Below are 22689 nucleotides of genomic sequence, written 5' to 3'. Positions count from 1 at the left end.
CACACCAACAGACAGGACGAGCTTCTGTTTTTCAGTCTATTTGGCAAAGTGTAGAGTAAAACAATGCTGCAACTTAATTTAAAAAAGAAATAAATTGGAGCAAACCATTTAAAACCACTAACACAGATTTTCCTGCACCAAAATCCTATTGAAACCCCAAAAGCTTGACTTCTAGGATGTGTGGATTTTGACTTCTTGTACATAATAACCAACAAACTTAAAACAATGGAGATAAATGTACAAGATATCTTACAATTCCCTCACTTATGTACACTGTTGTGGAATTCATAAACAAATATCCTTTCTTGAATGTGCTCTGTAGGATAGCATTTAGTCTGTGCTCAGTAGATGTTTGGGAAGATCAAGTTCACATGGATTAAATAATGGTGAAAATGATCTGGGTTATAGTGCAATTACTCTCTTTGCACTGCATGCCTAGAGAAAATGATTTTCAATTTTTTAGCCTATATGCATTCACTTCTATATTTATGTTACATTCACATGAAAAATCACCAGCAAATTGCAACTATATAGGTCGCAGCTCCTACAGTGTGCTGACTAGCTGATTTAATGTATCAAAAATAATAAACTAACAAACATAATAACCAGAACATCTCTGGGTTTTCAAATGTCTCGCAATATACATTTTATAGACAAAATAACAAATAAACTAAAAAATTAGCTGATTAACTGATAATGTGATTACAAGAGAAGGAGCGGACACTAAGGACTGAAGAGGGGCAAATGTTTTACTGGAAAAAAATAGTCCATCTTTTAAAATCAGACATTTTTGTCCATCGACTAATCAGTGAATCACTGCACTTGTACTGAAGCGTAGCTGAAGCAGTCAGATAAAGCCAGGGAAAAATAGCAAACACTACTATTAAGAATACAGAAAACTGACACTGAACCGAGAAATTTGATGTGGACATATGTTGTTTAGATACAGATGAACTTTACCTGACAGATAAATGCATGAATGAAAATTCACATGGAAGATTAACATGCAGACTATTAATTTTCTCTGAGAATCTAATTTGTGGTATACACAATGGTCATTCATAACCACAGACAATTTTGTGAAAAATAAAACTACTTCCCAGAACATAAGGTCTTAAAACCTGTTATTATGTCTCACTGATCATCAAAAATTGGCAAGACAAGCAAAATGTGTCACTTTAGTTGATGAATCATGGTTTAATGCAGGTGTCATTTACTGTTTGTACAGGTATATGAAGACAGTAAACTGCATGCCTAGCACTGTTGAAATAGAGAAACATGCCAAAAAGTGTACAAGGAAAGAATTTGTTGTTTCATCCAGAGTTACTGAAAAGTCTTCAGATTGTTTTTATGTCCGGAAATGGTTGGATGATGGAAATATCTGCAGTTTAGTTGTACCAACTGTTTCAAGCAATTATCACACAACTACAGTTTGTATGTTGATGAAACTTGGCCACTTCCAAACATGGAAATCAAAGTCTTCACATTGGATATTTGGCCCAAACACTTGTCCAATAGAGGACTGACCAAACCAAATGTCCAAGTTAAGTTAGTATATTTATTTTAAAAAGATGCCATATTGTTCACACCTCAACAAAATTATCAGTTGATTAAACTGAAACTATAAATCTGTAAAGAAGAATAAATGGAACTATACTGTTAGTAAAATAAAAGAAAAATACTAAAACATATCTGTGAATACAAAGCAAAGTCTTCCCATTTACAATTTTGCCTGAACTACTACCCTAAATTGGTTGGATGGTGTGGATTGAGTTAATCCATTATTTGTTTTCAGTAGTGACCCAAAACTGAAACCCAAATGTAGTGCTTTACATGTCAGATACATGCTAAAAGTTAAATGGAAAGCCACCTCTGTTAAAACACTAAAAAAACACCAAATATAAAGAAACTATAAAGTAGTTACCATACGCTGTTTGGATAAAGCAAACAACTTGCTCTGTCAGATAAATGTATTAAGTTAAACATAATTGATAAAAGAGTGAAAAATGTCAAAAGTATTATATACAAGGCAAAGTCGTCAAAAGGGTCATTTAGTCCAATACCTTCTGAGCTAAACCAAATGAGCCACAGAAGTCCATATAACTGTTTGTTTTAGCCAGTTGCCATATTGTTTATGCCTCAACCAAGCGATTAATCGTTTAAATTGAGTAACTTCTGCGGTCGAGTAAAAGTGTGCAGTAAAAAGTGCAGTGGCAGAGAATGGAAATACTGAAGAAAAGTAGTGGAATGGGTATTAAATGTGAGCTAATATGATAACAAAACGTGAACCCCTGCCGTTGAGTACGACAGAGGTGAACCTGGAATGTCGGTGTGTTGGTGGGGGTCTCACCTCTCCGGCTGTCCCCCCCAGCGGCATCTTCTGCCATGGATCTGCTAACTGAGCCAGAGGCATCTTCCCCCTCTACTTTTCCTCCTTCTTCTTCTTTTAAATTCCTCTTTTCTGTTTGTCGTCCCTCCCTCCTTCGGGCGACACGTTAACTCCTGTTGATTATTTAAACCCCCTTTTTTTTCTCGTTATCGCCCCCCTTTGTCAGTGTTTGAAGTCGGTCCTGTTTCCGTGCCGAACCGCCGCGCAGCCCACCACCAACCGACCGACCGACCGTCCCACCGACCGACCAAGCGGAGCCAAGCCGAGTGAACACTGCCTAATTCCGGATCTGCTGTGGTGCTGAGACCGCCCCTTCCTCCGGCGAGACAAACATGAGAGAAAACAGCGCGGACGCCCTTTTTCGGAAACTGATTGACTCAACACACACTCATTACTCACACACGCACACATTCACTACACACACAGACACACACTTATCTCTCGATCTCTCTCTCTCTCTCTCTCTCTCTCTCACTCACTTCCGCTGTTTCCCAATATGGCGGCCGGTGTCGGCTTACCTGTCCGTCAGACCGCTACGTCACGCAGCGTCACGTCAGGATGGGGCGTGTCCAGAAAGTCATAGTCACTCAACTTTAACATGTTTTCAGGTTATAACCATTCATTTTAATAGTTAAAAATCTAAGAATATTTTTATGGCGACTGTCAAATTATTTTTTCTCTACGTTTAACCTTTGCTAAATTATCTGCCTCAGAGATTAAATGTATTAAATCTTAGTAAAATGACCTGGAAAACAAATTACCAAAGTGCTGGTCAGTTAATGTTTTCAGTGTATATATAAAGGGTTATTACACATATATATTGGTTTATGATCTGATTTGAAGTGATAAAGCACTTTGTGACTCTGTCTGTGAAAAGTGCTCTATAAATAAAATTTACTTTACTTTACTTACTTTACTTTATATACATCTATACAATAGATTTCTAAATCTTCCATTAGAAAGAACCTGAAAAGTGAAAGTATTGGAAGGTACAGATTTAATTAGTTTTAATTAAATGTCATTCAAAAAACTTTATTTGCCCCCAGGGTGCGATTTAAAGACACATATGAGTAGCATGATTACACAACACTCTTATACAACCAAAGAAATGTAAGAAAATAAAGTAAAAAGAAAATAATAAAATATAACATAGAAAAAATAAGAACAACTATGTACAGTATGTGAATGTAAGGATAAGGTGGGTAAAGTGGATTAAGTAGATCTGGTAGTTCTGAGATAAACATTCCTTGTGAGTAAAACACATTCTCTCATTAATTCTTAGAATTTCACATACTGACTGTATCTTGGAAACTACAGCCAACCAGCATGTTTTACTTAATTTGTCTTTATTAGTGACTCGAACTTGGAACTTTGACTACTTTTATTCTGGAGGCATTTTATGTGTAGACTAGTGTCATCACATCCTCCTCTGTACTTTGCATAAAAAAACAAATTTAAAAAAATCTGTTTTTTCCTATACTTAACTTATCATGTGGATGTACAGTAAAGCTCAGAGTAAATCTGAAGCTTATTATATCAGAACAGAGAAAAATGAAGATGGTACTTTTTTCAGCAAAATATAGCCTATTAAATCCAAACATAAAAACAAGCATCTACAACCAGTCGTTTATCAAACATGGATTTTATTAGTGAATCAATGTTGTAGCATTTCCATGTTCGCTATAGAGCCTCTGAACATCCAAAAGAGTCATATCTGATGCAGCTGAGAAGTTTAGAAATGGCATTTTACTAGAATTGTTTACATGTATTGATAGGATTAGTGGTTCATAACTTATTAAATGTTTTTGTCCAATGGTTACTTTTGGTTGCCCTTTACATCCTTGAAGGTTATAGAGAAAATGTCCATAGGTTGCATATCTGTTTGGAAAATGTGCTATATAAAGCACAGATATCTATCTATCTATGTAAAATATCACTGATGAATCTACAAATGCCGTTTATTCTTGATTAACTTGGATTGTGTAAATTTAACCTTCTAGCGTATTTAATAAACAGTCTGTAAATACTATATACATTTTTCACATATGTACACACTGTATATTTTGGCATTGCATTTTGTATGTTTACTGTGTTTCATGCTTAAAGTCTGTTTTTTGTCTTTCATTTAAAAGTTTCACAATTTTCCAAGACTTACCAGTAAGTGAAAATAGGGTGAATGATGAGAAACTTTTGCCTGTTTGTAATGAATAGAGTGACTTAAATTAAATGTTTACAGATTGTAATTTGGAATTGTAGTGTTTCTTCTTTTATGTAAACCCACTGATCACAAATTGCATTGACTGGGGGCATAAAATTAACAGTGTACTAGTGACACCGAGTGGTAGATAAGAGAACAATATCATAATTACTTTGTACTTTCAATTGTAACATTTCAACACACAAATGCACTAATATGAGTTATAGAGGCTTAAGTCTTTTGTCAGATCTTAAGAGTAAAAAAAAAAAAAAAACTCCACTACTGATTAGGGAAAAAAGTCCAGAGTAATATCTTCTTCCTCATTTGCATATTTATTTATTTTACAGTCTTTTACAATTTAACATATACACAAACAGTCAGGTAAAGCTTCATATTTGTAACTGTACAGGATTTCTAACAGTAAACATTTACAGAGGTGCATGTAAAGAGGAGCAAAACAATACAGTAAGTGCATTTTTATCAGTAGCAGTAACAGTGTAAAGAGCTGAAATCCGAAGTGGTTTCCTTTCGCGCATTTTCATCCATTAACTCAAATCAAAGAGAATGTTTAAAAGCTGCTTCTTAATATTTAAAAACGTGATCGGTTTCTTTTTCCCTTCCGTTAGAAATCGCTCACATTTTAATAAACATACACTTAGCTCATACCATGGCTCGAATTTTTCCCGATAGTGCATTTCCATTTACAAACCAAAATCTTTGTAGACATCTTTAAAAACACCTCAGCAAAGAGGCTCAACCAGTGATTGCTTTATAAATATAAGGATTGAAAATGCTGCCAACGACGTTTTGGATGGAGAGGTGATTGAAACTCATAATTCTTCTTCTGGCATTAAAAATTAGCTAAAAACTTGGCCTCGTAATGAAAAGAAAACCTGAAAAATAACATTTTGTGCGTATAGTGTGCAGCCCTTCAGAACTAAAGCCTTCTCTGTTAAATACACATCACCTTCTCAGATATTTTAAACATCTGATATCCTCACATCAGCAGGATAAACATCCACTTAACTCCGAGATAATTCTATAGAAAACTACATAAATAAATAACACTGGCAGGTTTCAGGTCCCGGCTGAGTCCTGTGAAGGTGCGGAATGCTGCAGAGGTCTGGAGTGACATGTTTTCATGGGGTCTTGGTTGTACTGAACAGACGTTAGAGGGTCTTTGTGTGTACGTATGTTGCAAAAGTCTAGCTGAGAGACTTGAGTTTGGCCCATGGGTGCGTACCGCGGACCTCCAGTGGCGGGTTGTTGTAGAAGATGTGGTTGCACAAATCGTCCAGTGGTGGCTCTGGATCTGAAGTTGCAAACTGAGCTGCCTCCTCCACCTCCTTACGGATTTCCACATCCATTTCCTGAAAGGAGAGAAAAGTCTCTGAGTAGAACCACTTAGTTATTCCACAGCAAGACCAGCAAAAATCACTCCTTTCTGAGGCAAATTAAATGTATCATGTCAAGCTCGAATCAAGCATGTGTCTGCTTGTGCTGGACAATGACCTTATTCTGACCACTATAAAAAACAAAACAAAAACAGAGCTTAAAAGAGTCTGTCCTTCAACTCTTGAGCTGAACTGTCAACAAAACTACAATCACATTCTTCAGACATCAGTTTGCACCAAAGTTAACACTAGTAATTAACCACTGTTTTTTGTTAATGTTACAGGAGCCAAAATCACAGTGGAAAAAGATGCCAGATTCTGAAAATAGTTTCCATCTGTATCTCCCTCCTATTGGTCCAAATAAAAAGTCTAAATATAAATATAGATTAACCTGACACAGTTTTATGTTGTTATGGAAAAATGAAGGCATTTCTCTGAGATTCTATATTGAGATGCAGAGTAGAGCAATGGAGTCACATCCAGGTCGTATCTGACTCATTAGATCAGTGATTCGTAATTACAGTTACACTTATGCCTATAATTAGCTGAAATCTGTGTTAATGGGTAGATTTTCTACAGGGAAGGAAGAGATGCATTAGTTTCATGTCCTCTCACACCACTTCAGTTACAATATTCCTGAAGGTATTTCTGAAATTTTTGCCTACTGACTAAAAAATTAACAAGCACAGCAGCTTTAAGTGAAATAGGAATAAAAAAGGCTGTATAAAAGAAAACAAAAGACACAAAAAAATGATAGAAACTGTATTACTGTTTGGACTGAGAAACCTATGGCTAATGGGAAAGGGTTAAAGGTATTAGCTTGTAAAATAAAATAGGGTGAATAATAATAAAATCTGACTGATGCGACAAGACTTTTTATCAGACAGAAAATGTATTAATTTGTAACTTTGGAACAAAATCTGCTGCAGTTTCACAAAATATGCGCTTAGTTCAACCATAATCTGCTCTTTGCTTTAACTCCTGAAGCGTTCACTCACCTTAAACTCCTCTACAGATGCCATGTTGTGGCTGAGCATGCGCTCTTTCAGCATGGAGATGGGGTCGCTCTTACTGCGCACCTCCTGGATTTCCTCCCGAGTGCGATAGCTACGGAGAGTTACAACACAGTTTCAGTTAAAGAAGTATCTCTGATTTGATGCCTCCTCACTAGTCTGTTCTATTGAAGGACACACGTGGTTCATAATTTCCTGATGATCATAAATGACTGGTTTTCATCAGGTTTAAATTTGTTCATATACGGTTGGTTTTACTGTTTACTCAGCTTGGAAAACTGAAAAGGTGAGTCCGTTTGTTACATGATGCTGTTGTTTATGAGGCTTCTCACCTGACGCCTGGGTCACTCATGCTGTGTCCATGGTAACGGTAAGTCTGCAGCTCCATCACAATGGGACCCTGTAACCAGATTCATTTTGCATCACATTTGAGAAACAATTTTCACTCTACATCACTGTTACACTTTTAAAATGACACTGGCAGATAAGGAGAAATAAACCTTGAATGTAAAATTCAGTGTTGAACATAAATTTTAAGTGACTAACAGCCAAGCCATTAACCTGTTCAACTCTGGGCCATTTCTTTCTAGTTGGAATCAGTTCAATGTAACATAAACAATGGATTAGCTGATAGGAGAAGCTTCATTCATATAAAACCAAGCTATGATCAAAAAACAGTAAAGGTAAGACAAAATTCGTAATCATTGCTTCAAAATGCAGCCTTTATTTTTGCACTTCTTTGGCTTGTTCAGTGAATCTCAACTGTAATGACATCTGCTTAGCGTTAGCAGTGCAAAGTTTGTTGTATTGGTCTTTTGTTTCGCAAAATTATTCATGACATAGGATAGTCTCAGACTGTTAGCATGTTTTTATATTTGCCCATTCCCTGCTTAGACTGTTACCCCTGCGACCTGGCTCCGGATAAAGCGGAAGAAAATGGAATGGAATATTTGCCCATTCGAGTGCTTCGTGAATTGTGTTCTTTTAGCTGACATTCTTCTGGTTACGTAGATGTATAGCATGTATATATTGCTTTAAGTATTATGTTGCATTGCCAAGGCACCAGACACAGATGACACTATGTCTTATTAATATAAAATGTATGTCAGGCCTGTCCAGAGTACTGTAAACAACACTGTCACAGTGCAAGTAGCATTAACATATCATATCAGGAATAAGCCTTTTGTTTGTAACTTTTCTCCTGTTTTGTAACATAGATTTCTGTCATTTGTTTTATTTGTGGTAAATGTTCAAGGTCTTTACTAAATTTATGCATTTATGTTTTGTTTTACTAGGCTTAGCTCCAAAGTAAATAATAAAGTAAAGAAATGCTGTTACTTTAAAACTGACAGTGCTGAAAGGGCTGCATTCTTCCAGGGAGTAGGAAGAATTGAGAGGATTTGGGTACAAACTTTCTATTGTCCCTTTTCGTTGTGGTGAGTGTTTTCATTGTTCTCTTGGCTTGTCTGGTTGGCAGTTTATACAACCTGATCGACTTAAAACTTACATCATATCATAGCAGAGAAATTAAAAATAAAACACTGGGCTTTTGCATTTACAGCACACAGCCTAGGTTCTCCTACACACTTAGAATATATAGAATATTATATTGCTACTTAAGGAATTTTGGTTTGAATGCTGCTGGGACAATGAATAAAGAAAATCAACTAAATCACTGTCCATCATCCAGTTTGACAGACAAAAAAAAAAACACTTACCAGTTAATGTGAAACCTTGTTATTAAAGTAAACAGTACATTTAAAATAAAATAAATAAATACAGTAACTATAAGATAATATAGAACAGATACAGAGGATAAATCAGATAAAAATGAATACATACTTTTATAAGTCAAGCTATTACTCAGTGATATCCTGGATTCTGATGGTGCGTGTGTGTGTGTGATTAACATATTATGTTAATCAGCACATAATGTATATGCTAATGAAAACATGGTAACTATTAAGAGCTGTGTGTTCTCTCTATAGCTCTATGTATGTAGCTGTGATCCTGTAGCCCTGAACATGTATGTCTGTTGAGAGTTAGGGCAGAGTAATGAAGCACACACACACTGGGTATATGTGTGCCCAGTGCTGCAGGCTAAGCAGCAGGAGAGCTGGGAGTTTCCACACTGAAAGTGCTGACACAACAGGGTTATACAGGTACTACAAGTAATCAAATGTCAAAAAACACAGATAAGAGGGGTAATGTTTTCGCAGGTATTCTGAAGTCATGAAAAACATGTTAAACATGCCAAAAAGGGAGGTTTTAATAGATTATAAAACAGAGAACACAGACTCTGGGAAGGGCACCACTGCCAAATTCAAAATCTTTTTGTTTGTTGTTACATTCTTGTTGCCTTCATAAATTCAATAAACCCTTATTTTTGCATCAGATTCTTTAGGTTTTGGACTGAATTTCTTTGCACACCCTTTAGTTTTTGGGACATTTTTCAACAATAAAAAAAGAGCAAAAACATAGAAGATCTATCCTTTTTTCAGAAGGGTTTAAGTTCAGTATATTTTTACACAGAGGTGGGATACAGCTATAAAGTCCATACATAGACTTATAACCACACTGAAGTCATTATCAAACTTTTAGCATTTTATAGATGGCAAAAACCACTGCACTCAGCTCACCTTTCCTGATCTGCAGTGGTCTGCAGCGAACTTGGTAGCCTCTCGGACACACAAGACATCCATCCCATCCACCTGCACAAAAATATGATGAAATCAACATCATGGTTCAGACATATGAGGATGTATCTGTCCTAAACCCCTTCAGCTAAGCATGAATCATTTGTGTGCAGTATCATACATGAGCATCAAACAGCTGTATGCATGCTCACACCTGCAACTGCCAGGATGGACATGAGCCTCCTCCTGTTATAGTCTAGGTCTGTACAGGCCAGCTGCAGCATACAGCCAACAAAGACACACTGCAGCCAATACCCAAGACCTCAGTTTAAAGTCTGACCATGACAGACATAAACAGGAACTTCAAGGGGGTTTAGGAGAGCCCCCTGACCTTTACCTGCATCTACACCCAAGTCATTTTATGCAGACAGAATACTCTAGTTCCTAGACTTAATCATGCCTCCACTAATCAAAGTGACAGTACACATTAAAACAAGATCAAACTTTCTCACAGTGTAACTGATAATTTTCTTAAATAAAATTAGTATATCTGTTGGAGTTACTCGTGCATGTAATTATCAACTAGCACAAACTCTGATGTGAATGTTTCTCATGTACACCAAATCAGTTTGTGTCTCACTCTCAGTCCTGGTATATAGTCTCCTCTTTTGTAGTAGTCGGTGCTGGCTGCTGCTCTCTCCACAGACGTCCCCATGCCGTACTTGTTGTTCTCACAGATGAAAATGCATGGCAGCTTCCACAGGGCGGCCATGTTGTACGCCTCAAACAGCTGGCCCTGATTGGACAGAAGAGAACAGGGGGTTGTTTAAACAATGTAAGAAAGCCAGCTGTTAGACATGATTTTATTGAATTCATCATTTTTCCCTGGTCACAAAATAAAATGAACCTTAAAGATACTTTTGTTGTTAAAAAAGCATATCTTAAGGCTTTTAAATACTAACAGAATTAAATTAAATTAGAAATCTTAATATACACTGTACCCCTGTTCCAAGTCAGCATTGTCTCACCTGATTGGCTGCTCCGTCTCCGTACAATGAGACGCACAGCTGATTGTTGCCTTGGTACTGACAGGCCAGAGCGATGCCTGCACCCAAAGGAACCTGAACAACACAGATTAGTTAATTAAAACAACTCATTTTATTTCACTTAAATTCATGCACACCAGCAAAAAACAACTCTTTACTGACAAAACATAATTAAAGGATTGTAACTGTGGCTTCAAATGCAATTTGTGAATAATGCACAATATATATATTTTTATACTAAAAGCAGTTTCATAGCAAAAATATGAAACCTACTTACCACAGTGTCATAAAAGTATCTTTAAACTACTTAATTCAAAACATTTTTATAGTCTGAAAAATTAATCCTTTTATCACATCTTGAGGCTGTCTTTTAATATAATCTTGTTAAATACAGTATGAGAGATTAAGCTGTGGATATGACTAAACAACACAGTATATACAGCTCCAAAGTGTGAAAACAGCACTGTCCTACTTCATTAATATTCATTTTCAACGAGCTGAAAATCATCAAGAGAGCATTGAATTGTGAATTATGGGTTGTTTGTTGCGTTAATGTTGCCAGGGTAGTGAGTGTACTTAATATGATTTATAGTGCTTATATATTCATTAGAGCTCGTTAGCATTTTAAGTGTCCAGTTAATCTACTTGAAATCGTGGGTGTTTGCGTAACATGTCAGTAAATTAAATAAGTGTGATGTTAAATGAGTTCAGATCACCATGTTACTGGAAGCTACAGATATCACATGCAGATTACACAGATAAAGGCTATCTCACAAACCACAATGCTGGAAATCTTTTATGTTATTATGAGATATGTACAAATATGTTGGGTTAATTCTGACGCTGTTACTTAATGGGAAACAATGTGCAACTTTGTATTAGACGGACAATAACTTGCAATTTTAGCTTTTCACCCCTTCATTTTTAAAATATAGTACAAAACAAAAAGTGTCAAAGTAATGGGGTATCCAGCTCATTTCTGTACATCTGACTGATGTGTGTATATTTGTCTACCTGTGCTCCCACAATGCCATTTCCTCCATAGAAGCAGGGTGCGTACATGTGCATCGATCCTCCTTTGCCTTTGGCCACACCACCTTTACGACCTGCAGAGGAACAAGGACATCAGGTAGCACCTCTGTCAAAAACAGATGAGTGTGTCAGTACTTTGTCTCTTTTTCTTTCCTTTCCCATGTAGCTCTAGATTTGCACTTTTATAAGATATAAGATAGACTTTATTTCGAACATAAGTAGGCAAAAGAAATTCCAGAATTAAAAGGACACTCCAATATATGGAGCTAAATCAACCAAAAAAGAAAACAAATGTATAACTATTTCATTGTGGCTCTTTAACAATGCTTTAAGTCTGAAAAGGACTAGGAAGAAGCTGAGCTTAAAGCTTTATCTGGTGCCTCTGAGCAGTTAAAACCTGCTCCACCCCCAGAAACGTTAGCCGCATGCCGCAACCACATGCTTGCATCAGTGTTAATAATCTAATGGTGACACCTAGAAAAATATGTCAGTCAGAAGGGCTGTTAAAGATCTGACAACTTCTTCCACCACTGCTGACATTAAAAGCTGCTGTTTTCAGTGAACCAACATTAAATCTGCATCATGTCAGACGCACAGTACAAAACATCCCACTGACATTTCCTCTTCTACATACTTGAAGAAATGCTTTGTTCACGCTTTGAATCTGAGTCTATCTCACCTGTGAGCTCAGCCAGGATCTCTTTGACGGACACTCCGCGGGTGTAGGTGTATCCATGGGCACGGTAGGCAGTGATCAAATGATCCGTGGGGTTGATGCCCGCTTCGATGCCTGCTGCACATGCTTCCTGCAGGAGTAAAACAAGAATACTATCCCTTATCTTATTTTAACTGCACAGCAGATGTGTGAAAAGGCCTTTCTGTGTTTATGTCTTTATTGTTCTATACTTTATACTTTAAAGATGTTTTGTAAAAAATATTTCATCTGTAGGATATGTGGTGATGAGGCAACAGCTAAAAGATTCTATTTTATTCTATTCAACAGATGAGCATTTTTATGAAATCAAGGATACATTTACTACACTTCCCTTAAATTATGTTAGCAGGATTGAAAGCCGAAGAAAATCATTTATTCTCTGTTTATATAAGTGCTTGAAAATTTCACAATTTACTGTGATTCATTGCAATTAATGAACATCACCCCATTTCTTAAGAGACTACTCCTAGTCTGCAGTGTGTTCTAGCATGTTCAGCTAGTGATGGGTAAAATGCAGAGGTTTAATTTCAGTGTATGTTGGATGTCTAAATTTATAATATAATGCCAAATAAGGATTCTTGTTCTTCTAATCTTGGCATTTTAAATGTGAAAATCTAACTATGATAAAAACTTAATTTTAATGGCATAGCATGGTTTAATAGCATAGATTCTATCTTATGAATGACAAGATGTGAATACAACCCATCATGTAGCTTGTGTGGACAGTGAACAGTATCATCGATAAAGCAGTGTTCATTTTGACCTCAGAAGTTGATACCTGTCCGTCGTAGAGGTGACAGAAGCCTCTGATGATCTTCTGTTTGTAGAGCTGGTCAGCTTTCAGCTCCATGCGGCGGATGGTCTGCATGGTGCGGTAGTACTGCAGTCCCTGATCCCGAGTCAGCTCTGCCTTCTCAGGGGGACCCTCCTCCAGACGGTGCAGGTCGCATTTCTATCAGTGAACACAGAAGAGGAAGAAGACAGCTGACTCTTTTGTCTCTTGGTGTGATAGATAGGTTTGTATGTATGTTGTTAATGTACAGTATATTTGCAAAACTTGTGTAGAATGGCTCTTGTATGATTTTGTATTGTTTTACTTTAAGGTACAAATTAGGGCTGAGTGAGCTCATGGTATTCATTTCTCATATTACTTTCAAATTATATAATTAGTTCTATGTATAGTAATCATTTACTGTCACTGCATTACTTTAATCTGAAAAGTTTATAATGTGTTGCTTTGGGGAAAAGACAACTTTAGAGTGTAACTCTGTGAGCTGTTGGTCCAGTTTCGGAACTCCAACACACAGTAAGTCTGATTTACACAGACACTTTGCTGAAGTAGTGGTGCAAAAACATGTTAGAGTATTCTAACAACAAGCCAAATTAAGCTGATACAGCCTTACTGTCTTTGTAATTAATGGGGAACACAGCAGCTCTGACCTAACATTTACTTCACTGATGAATAGATTACTTTTAGGGGTTTTCCGGCTATAAATTCTATTACCATAAAACATAACAATAATATTAGTGTAAAATAGTGCAATAAAAGCCACTACACCGCCTAAGCTTCCAGAAACCACAGAAAACAGATCAAACTTCATTAACACATTTTCTAGGAAATGTAATTCAGATTGCAGAATGTGATTCTACATTGTTAAATAATGTTTTTCCAGATCACCAAGCCTTCATCCACTGTCTTTCATATTATTTGAATACAATGTTTATGTAATGTCAATAATCTATATTGTTTATGGTTACTTTTATGTCATTTGCAGTTTGTACAGTATGATATAAACTGATGGAGAAGGACTAAAAAAATTAGTCTATTCTAATACATTTATAAAACATCATCCAAGCTACTGAAGTGGCTTTTAAAACACTCGACACATTAGCTTTGACGTACCTTGATGTCAAAGGTCACCTGAGGAGTGAAGTCGGCGAAGGAGCGGGAGACCAAGACCTGTGTGCCCTGAAGGACAACAACACACCAAACATAAACCACATTACCAACACTATTAGCGACATCAACAGCACAACTCACAGTGGACAGACAGTGTGAGGCTCCTCCTCTGCACAGTGAATCACAGGATTAAAGACGCTGGTAATGCTACATCAGCTGGCACCTGGTGTCCTGAGTGGTGACACAACTCTAACTCAAAAGTTGGAACACTTGGATGTTTACAACTTTCCATGTGAATCAATCACAGCTTCTGACCACACCTAAAACTGTGTGACATTGGATGGGAGAGGAAGGAATAAACATCAGACAAATACAACACTGAACCTGCTCAAAGCTGGCAGACACTGATTTTCAAAGTTAATAATATAATGCCTTCAGTTTCAGTTCTCTCTCTCTGAACACAGACACCACAAAAGAAAAAAATAAAATATTAAACATCCTGATGCGAGTCATGAGTTCACGAGGAATGGTAATGTTTGCATTTCATTTTCACTGAATAAAAGATGAAAATGATGGTACGAGAATTTAATTTGTATTAGTTGCTCTCTGTTATCATTCTAACAGTTAAATGACTTATTATTCAATATGTGAAGACAAACATTGCCTCAAAACCTTTTTATATTAGACCCAGAATCTAAAAAACTCAAAAAAACGTTTGTTCAGGAAGACAACATTTTTTCCTCAACATTGTCTGATCAGCTCTGTGCGTGATCAGATAATTAATTATTAGGTTACTCAACTGATTGCCCAATAACTGTTGAACTTTATGACAGGATTTTCAATAGGTCTGTGAAAAGGTTTAGGAACTCAGGTGAGCCATTTGGGGGACTCTGCATCAATACTATTCTATAGTGTCACAAATTTTGGATGACTATTCTTATCATACCTACGAACAAAATATTGTAAAGGTTAGAGCAGATTATTTGGAAATAAGGAAAACACACACAAAACTTAAAGCCCAATCTTGCTAAACACCTCCACTGTGGACCAACTACAACTCTTAGATCACGGGAATGGTTATTTTAGGTAGTTTTGATGATGCCATCCACATTTTAGATCCAACATACAATTTTCATGCCCAAAATGGCTGGGGTGCTGCACTTAAAATGTAATTTACAATGATACAAAAACTCAGACAGATTGCAACGTTCTTCCCCCCAGAAATTATTATTCTCTTATGTTTAATATTATTCTCTTTAAATTCTCTTCTCTTCAAACACTACAGTAATTACCTAATGGAAGGACATTAACTACTTGTTAAGTTAAATCCAAGTGAGGAACCGCCCCATCAGTGTATTTTGTTTAAACAGAGTCAACAAATATACTGTATAAATGTACTTGCAAATCAAAAAACAAACAGGACATTAACTGATTAAGACACTTTCAGTTAGTTACAGCTGAAGTCAGAAATGTTAAAGTAAGAGAGTGAGGCAGAAACAGCATTTTCATAAATTTAGGTAGAATTTAACAGGAAGAAAGAGTTATAATTGCTGTTAAGGTTATTTTGCTGATATCCTGTAGACACACATTTGATTTCCCTCCCCAGTTAGTGAGCAGGCAGACATGTAGGATGCTCCACATGTTCTTACTGGTCTGTCTATGTCGGTCTGGGTGCTAACTAACTCTGCAGCAGAAGCTCTAGTACTGACAGGTGGTGGTTTGGGTGGTTGCCGCTGGGTCTGTGCCAAGGCGGGCGCCGCTGGTGAGGTTAGATTGACGTACTCTGACAGGTCAATCAGCAACTGAGGAGCACAGGAGCCAACCAGTCAGACCAGAGCTCTACAGTGATGATGAGACAGGTGGTCTACAGGTGAAAACAGCAGCTCAGAAATCAAAAGGACACAAACATGAGGAGGAAGCACAAACACTGAGGGAACGTGGAGACGAAAACCAGCGTCTGCATCAACAACACGGTCTGACGTTACATTAGAGATAAAATTATGTTTAAAGCTGCGACAATTAGTTGGGTAATCAATTAGCTGATCGAAAAAGAGCCAAAAATGTCAAATCGACATTCAAAATCAAATTAAAACTGAAGTGAAAAGGATGCATATACAGGTCACAAATACCTCAGAGTTCAGTTTAATCTAATTTTTTTTTTTTTTTTAAGTAACAGCAATAAAAGTGCTCCGTCCTGAAAGATGAAGCTTCTCTGATCATGATATTTTGAGTTTTAAACTGAATGAAGTCTAAATTATTAAGGATTTTTCACTGTTTTGTGACTACAAAGACATCTCCTCATTTTAACTAATTAGTAGGGGAAAAAAATACACCATTCTTAATAACTTTTTTCAAGTTCATTTCCTTGTTCCAATATTTCAACTAACTTAATTCACATAGATGATTTTGTTGCTTTATCTACCATCACTTTGTGACTAATGAAGGATAATGATACAGTCACTTTGAAGAAGCTGGAAAACAACAGCAGCAATTATGAATCAAATAAATATGAAACAATATTATTAAATAACATAAAATGTGACATGCAAGTGTTTTGGTAGCTCTCATAAGGGGCTCTGTTATGACTGCTTATCACTTTGCAGAGTGCATTATTCACAGATTTTAATTAAAAAAAAAAAAAAAAAAAAGAGGTGTATGTAAGCGCTCACACTCACTGTCCTGACACTGAAATGGTCAAATTACAGACAGTGAACAGGGTTTTTTCCGAGGAGAATTCTTTTTTTTTTTTTTTTTTTAAAAAGCACTTCACTTGATATTCAAAATGACATGCAGAGGCTAAAACAGACATTTCAAGTAAAAACACACCGTTACAGTAATAATAAAAACGCATCTCTGACGCTCAAGTCAAATTCACTATAAAAAGGATGAGTCTAGTAATTTATACTTTTCTTCCTGTCAACAAATCCTATGTACAGACTAACAGCAGCAGTGAATTCATCCTATAAACAGTATCGTCTGTGTGTCTGTAACCTGATTTATCTTATTAGTCTGTATTGTGGCGCTCCATTGTTGTCTGAAAACGATTAAAAACACATGACTGAGCCTCATAATTGCAGTGGGTGACATGTTTCTTCTTTCGGAAACTGAAGAGAACACTAGGATTCTGACAGTGTTTCAACTAGTTCAATTTTGTATGCAGTTTAAAATATATAGCCTACTATCAGAACAACATGAGAGAATAAAAAGGAAAGCTCAGAGACTTATTTACAAAGCAAATTAGATTACATTCTAAATTTGTCATTTATTTTCTTTAAATGTTGGCTACAATCTAATTAGTGGTTGTTGGTGCTTTGTGTGCTGAATTTTGTAGTTTTATTAAAGTATGATCAATACTAATTATTCCCATTAAATACACATAAGCGAGAAACACATTCCCAATGAACATAAGAATGAACAAACTGGTTGCATTGTGAACTTCTGTTGCACAAGACAGATCTCCTGATGAAGCAATAATGTAATACATTGCCCAGCCCTCTATAAATATTTACAGTGCAAAGCAAAAGTCTTAGGGCATCATTAGATTTGTTTTATTTAGAGCAATCACACATATATAAATGATCTGTCCCTGTATTAAGACACAACAGGGACAAACAGTGAATAGCCTTAAACACACCAGTTTCAGGAAAGTAAAAACATCTCCTGCTAATCATTTACTGTGACATCCTTTTTGTATGCAACAAGTCATACTTTTTTGATCAGGCAATATGACATTTACATCATTTACTTAAGGTTTCATTCCACGCGTGAGAACGTTTCTTATCATTTAGGCAACTTCTAATTATGGAGCCTGTAGAGAGGATTTTGTTTTGTTTTTGGTGAGCATATCACTGTGTGGATGTTTCCTGTATTTTCTTGCTATATCCAAAGAAAAGCAATTGAGAAATCAATGTTTGCTCATAACAACCCTGCAAAAACAACAAAGCTAGAGGTGTCCCATCACTTCTGCACAGTTCTGTATGTTACACCAGTCTCCATTTTCTTTTGCAACTGTAATTCAATCAATTCTTCTTTTGCCGTATTATACATATTTGGATCATGACCTTACATACATATGTACATTATCTAAGGTTCTAAAGGAAGAATGATCAAACATTGATTAAATATCTAACTGAGAATATTAATAGAAATATGGCTTCTCATGTTGCCATTTTACATAAATACCTTGTTCTTTGATTTTAGAGAAAATGTGGAACATGTAACATCATTATTATTATTATTATTATTATTATTATTATTATTATTATTAATATTATTATTATTATTATTATTATTATTTGCTGACAGTAACAAAAGTACAGAAAATTACCAAATTCATCCTTTAGCAATATTCCCACTATTCAGAAATAATTCAGGGTAATGTGACTGCAGAAGGAGGGGATGCAGGACCAGCAGGGTGACAAGCTGCTTACCTCCGACACTGTTTGGGCTCCCTAGGGTTCAGGCGAGGTGGGGAGGGGGAGAAAAGCGAGACATTTAGGGTTTGTTTTGTGTGTGTGTGTATGTGTGTAAAGAAGAGGAGTGGACACAGGAAGGAAAAAGTGAATGATACAGCACAGTTCCCACAGACACCCTTAATATCATGAAGTCTGAAGGAGCTCTGCTGGCTTTTACTGCTTTTATTTTTAATCCCAGATGCACAAATTTGACACAGGCATGACTGCTTTTGTAAAGTCAATTTCCTGGTAAAGCCCATAATCATACCCATCACCTTCGATTCTTAAAGCATCGGCTGAAATAAGGATGTTCTCAGAGTAATTCACTGCAAAAAATATTGGGCAAATTAATTTTGGTGAGAAATTTAAAGGATGTGAGGCCAAGGGAGAGTGTAACAAAAAGAAATAACTTTGCTAACAAATAAGATCAGATTGTACAGACATGGCAGCAACATAGCCTCTAATTATTTTTGAGAGAAACGTAATAAAAAAATTAGGTTGATGAAATGGCAAAAGTAAGAAATGGTCGATTACATCAATCATATCAGCAGTAAAAGCCATTTTCTTGAAGACAAATGTGATGAGACAGATGTTAGACATGGAGGCAATTAAGTTATTCTTGCCCCAGTTTGAGCCACAAATCTGACTATAAAATGAGCAAGATTCATAAACATAGATGGCCTTTTTCACAATCTTAAAGAAGAGTTACAACACCCACTAAGGACCGACTTAATTTCCTGAAAGCTCACAGTCTCTTCTAACCAAATGGATAAAAAGAATCCCATTTGGATAAAGACTTTTAACGTCTTTAACCTTATCTCGGTAAATTCCCCGGTAAAATACATCATTCTGTTCCTTTAAAGCAACAAGTCTTCTTGAATGATGAGAAAATAGTTCATAATCATTTAATTTAAAAAAAAAAAAAAAATTACATCATTCAGTAAAGAGCAGGATATAGTGTTCACACTGGAAACGTGTGGTTAAGGTCTACTGAAACTATCACTCTTTTCGGCTGAGTTTCTTGTCAGTTTATTAATAGATGATGTTGATTAAAGAAAAACAGATTTAATTACCAAACTTATGTAAAGTATTGCCTGTATTTTATAGTGCAGGTCAATTAACTTCACAGCTACAGCTAAGTATTAAGGTTAATACTAAACTTAGACCACCGCCTCTTTGGTTTGTCGTTAACGTCACAATGCCGATTCCTCCAACAATAAGAAGCCATTTTTTATGTTATATCTTAAAAATATCTTGTGTTTAACTGTGTGCAACAAAAATAGAAAAGCAAATGGGATTAGTTTTTATTCAGTTGGTTGTAACTTGCTAAATCTTAGGCTCAAACTGGGGCTAAAAGAGTCATGATGTCCGAACGAATATTGCCCGTGTGTTTATCCGTGCAAATATATAATTTCACTGCTTGTTCAGTGGACATTTGCAAGCAGAGATAAACCACAATAAAAGCACAACAGGTAAAAGACAAAGCAGCAGCCAAACTAGCCTACATGCAGCTAATATGTTCACAAGGTCAGCGCTGTGCCAAACAACACCAGGTTAGCTAGCAGTTAGCACGACCCGGGTCTGCTCCGAACAAGCAGCCGAAAAACTCCACGCCAAGCCCAAACCACTCACCACATTCCTGCCCGTGATCCTGCAAAGTGCGTTAGAGATAACGGTTAACATATTTTTCATGCTACTGGGCGACGACTTGCGGTTAAAAGGATTAATTGTAAGCCGCTGGCTGAATATCCGTGTTGGTGTCCGTCGCAAAAAACAATCCGGCTAATAATGGTGACACGAAATATAGGTTCCGCGTTGGTTCCTTCCTACTTTTATTTTGTTTAGTGGCGAGTGACACCCAGTGTTGAATGTGAGTCATGCAGCTCATTACCGGGTACTATATTGGAGAGTGAATCGGTATTCGCTGTTTTACTGAAGAGAAAAGAATAAAAGGTCTATTTATAATCTAACTTCGTGTTTTTCATCTCCATTCAGATGCATTTATTTGCACTTTCAAATTCCTGTGAATCTGTGGAAGAGTTTGAAACAACATCCAGTAAGAATAAATAAATTCACTTTTCTTTTCTTTTTTTTTATGAATTATTGAAATATTCTATACCTTAATGAGTCGCATGGAATTAAAATGCCTCGAAAAGGGGCTACCTTGTACCAAATATTTACGTCATGGAAATTAATTGTATATTTGTTTGGAGGACCTGACCTGTATATTTAATAATACATACAGAAATATAAAAATGGCTCGATAAATGATTTTATGTGCCAGATGCATTTGAATTAGGAGATCCGCACGTGGACCACAAAAGATGACAATTAAATTTCAGGTTCGGTCCTCCATATACTGTTCCCCGAAAGAAAGAAAACACGTATATATATATATATATATATATATATATATATATATATATATATATATATATATATATATATATATACATATATACATATATTTTTTTTAAATCTTAGTGAGCAGATGGTTTGTTGTTCCTTTTAGAGTTAAATCCAACAGGACTCTCTTATAATTAGTCTGTTCAAGTCACAAAATTACCAAAATATATTGTGAATTGCTGTAGATGTACATTTTTACAGACTCTTCAATCATCTAAACACCGTCTATGGAAGTCTCTGCCATTTTTAAATTTTTTGTTTGTTTGTTTGTTTGTTTGTTTGTTTGTTTTTTTTGGGGGGGGGTACAACATGTCTGTCTTGGTGTAAGTCTTTTACAGTGTTTCACTCTTTTCATGACTCTTAAGTGATTATAGCCACTTCTTACATTTATCAATTAATTTACTTAGCACCAACATTAATTTTAACCACAGTCATGACTATTCTTCCTGAGGTCCAGCCAAAAACAATCAAGATATTCAGATATTATTCACAGCAATTAACAATAAATGAAAAAAGTAAGAGCAATATTTAGTTCATACAGCAATTAGCATTGCAAAAACAAAGATAAACAAAATATTCAAACATTTCATCATTGACGATAACCAATAATAAATTAATTAACTTAAAAGTGGACATACATAATTTAGTATCACATTAAAACAAGTCAAACAATGAGAACATCATTAAAATGCCTAACTCATACAAAGTGGAGTGAAACTAGTCTACAGTCTTTACTCACTTAATAATTCTTCCATCAAAATTATATATAGCCTAAACTGATTTCTTTCTGAATAATGGCTGTTCTTAAGTGATCTTTTCTGCTCTCACTACAAATATTACATAAGTATGTTGTTCTATGCAGTGGCATTTTATCTAAAGCATTTCTTTTTGGTAAAGGTATAATTAAATGCCTCATAAAAGCATATCTTCTATTATAAATTTGTCTATAATTTGTGTATATGAAGTGAGAATATAAGCATGTTTTTTTTTCTCATACAATGAACCAGTAGTTTCTGTTCTGTCATCATCCACGACAGTCTGGAATGCATCCTTTCCACATTTCTCCCTATTTATCTGTGAAAGGTGAGTCTGGAATCTACATACATCTTTTTACATCATATCTGTGTTTTTGTAGCCTGTCCTCTGCATGTCACATTACTGAGGTTTCTGTCTAAAGTCTCTTTCAGAAAAACATTTCCTCTGTTTTATATATATATATCATATCAATAATATATATGATATGTATATATATTTTTCTTAGCCAGTTGGTGAAATACTGAAAACACCTCCATGACCCTGACCCTAAGTTAGACAAAAAGAGTTTTCATCTGTACTTAGTGTTTAGTTTTCATTAAAGTAAATTGTTTCATGTAATATGTACTTTTGTGTGACACATTTTCTATGTACTAAGGCTGAGTAGAGGGCAGTAAAAGGACAGAGGAGGGGCTGTCCTAGTGACACAAAAGTGAAAGTGTTGAGTGAGTTCAAACTCCATTTTGAGCTGAGA

At 35.9% G+C, this 22689-nt stretch overlaps 2 protein-coding genes across 7 annotated transcripts in view; both read right to left on the bottom strand.

The window, feature by feature from the left end:
• Positions 1-2849, bottom strand: part of rps6ka3b (ribosomal protein S6 kinase, polypeptide 3b) — a 60735-nt gene extending 57886 nt beyond the window's left edge. The window contains exon 1 of one of the 2 annotated variants that reach the window (XM_030123217.1): positions 2351-2849. In XM_030123217.1, coding sequence (XP_029979077.1) covers positions 2351-2413 — 63 coding nt within the window. In that variant the 5' untranslated portion in view covers positions 2414-2849. The remainder of the gene's footprint in view (positions 1-2350) is intronic. The other variant, XM_030123218.1, reaches the window with a different exon arrangement.
• Positions 2850-4897: 2048 nt separating this feature from the next.
• Positions 4898-20559, bottom strand: pdha1b (pyruvate dehydrogenase E1 subunit alpha 1b). Of its 5 annotated transcripts, none has more exons than XM_030123225.1 (13): positions 20409-20555; positions 18753-18773; positions 15972-16124; positions 14326-14391; positions 13201-13374; positions 12387-12513; positions 11690-11781; positions 10658-10750; positions 10270-10425; positions 9633-9704; positions 7326-7393; positions 6979-7087; positions 4898-5956 (listed from the first exon to the last, which is right to left on the bottom strand). In XM_030123225.1, the coding sequence occupies exons 1-13, from the start codon at positions 20466-20468 to the stop codon at positions 5792-5794; spliced, it is 1356 nt and encodes a 451-aa protein (XP_029979085.1). In that variant the 5' UTR covers positions 20469-20555; the 3' UTR covers positions 4898-5791. The 5 variants fall into 5 exon arrangements, with proteins under 5 accessions (XP_029979085.1, XP_029979086.1, XP_029979087.1 ...); XM_030123226.1 differs by having other exon boundaries at positions 16032-16124; positions 20409-20554; XM_030123227.1 differs by lacking the exon at positions 18753-18773 and having other exon boundaries at positions 16032-16124; positions 20409-20554.
• Between the last annotated feature and the right edge of the window lie 2130 nt (positions 20560-22689).

Source organism: Sphaeramia orbicularis, chromosome 20, assembly GCF_902148855.1.
Source record: "Sphaeramia orbicularis chromosome 20, fSphaOr1.1, whole genome shotgun sequence".
NCBI classification, from domain to species: domain Eukaryota; kingdom Metazoa; phylum Chordata; class Actinopteri; order Kurtiformes; family Apogonidae; genus Sphaeramia; species Sphaeramia orbicularis.
Note: the sequence above shows the minus strand (reverse complement) of the source record. Positions and strands in the feature narration are given on the sequence as shown.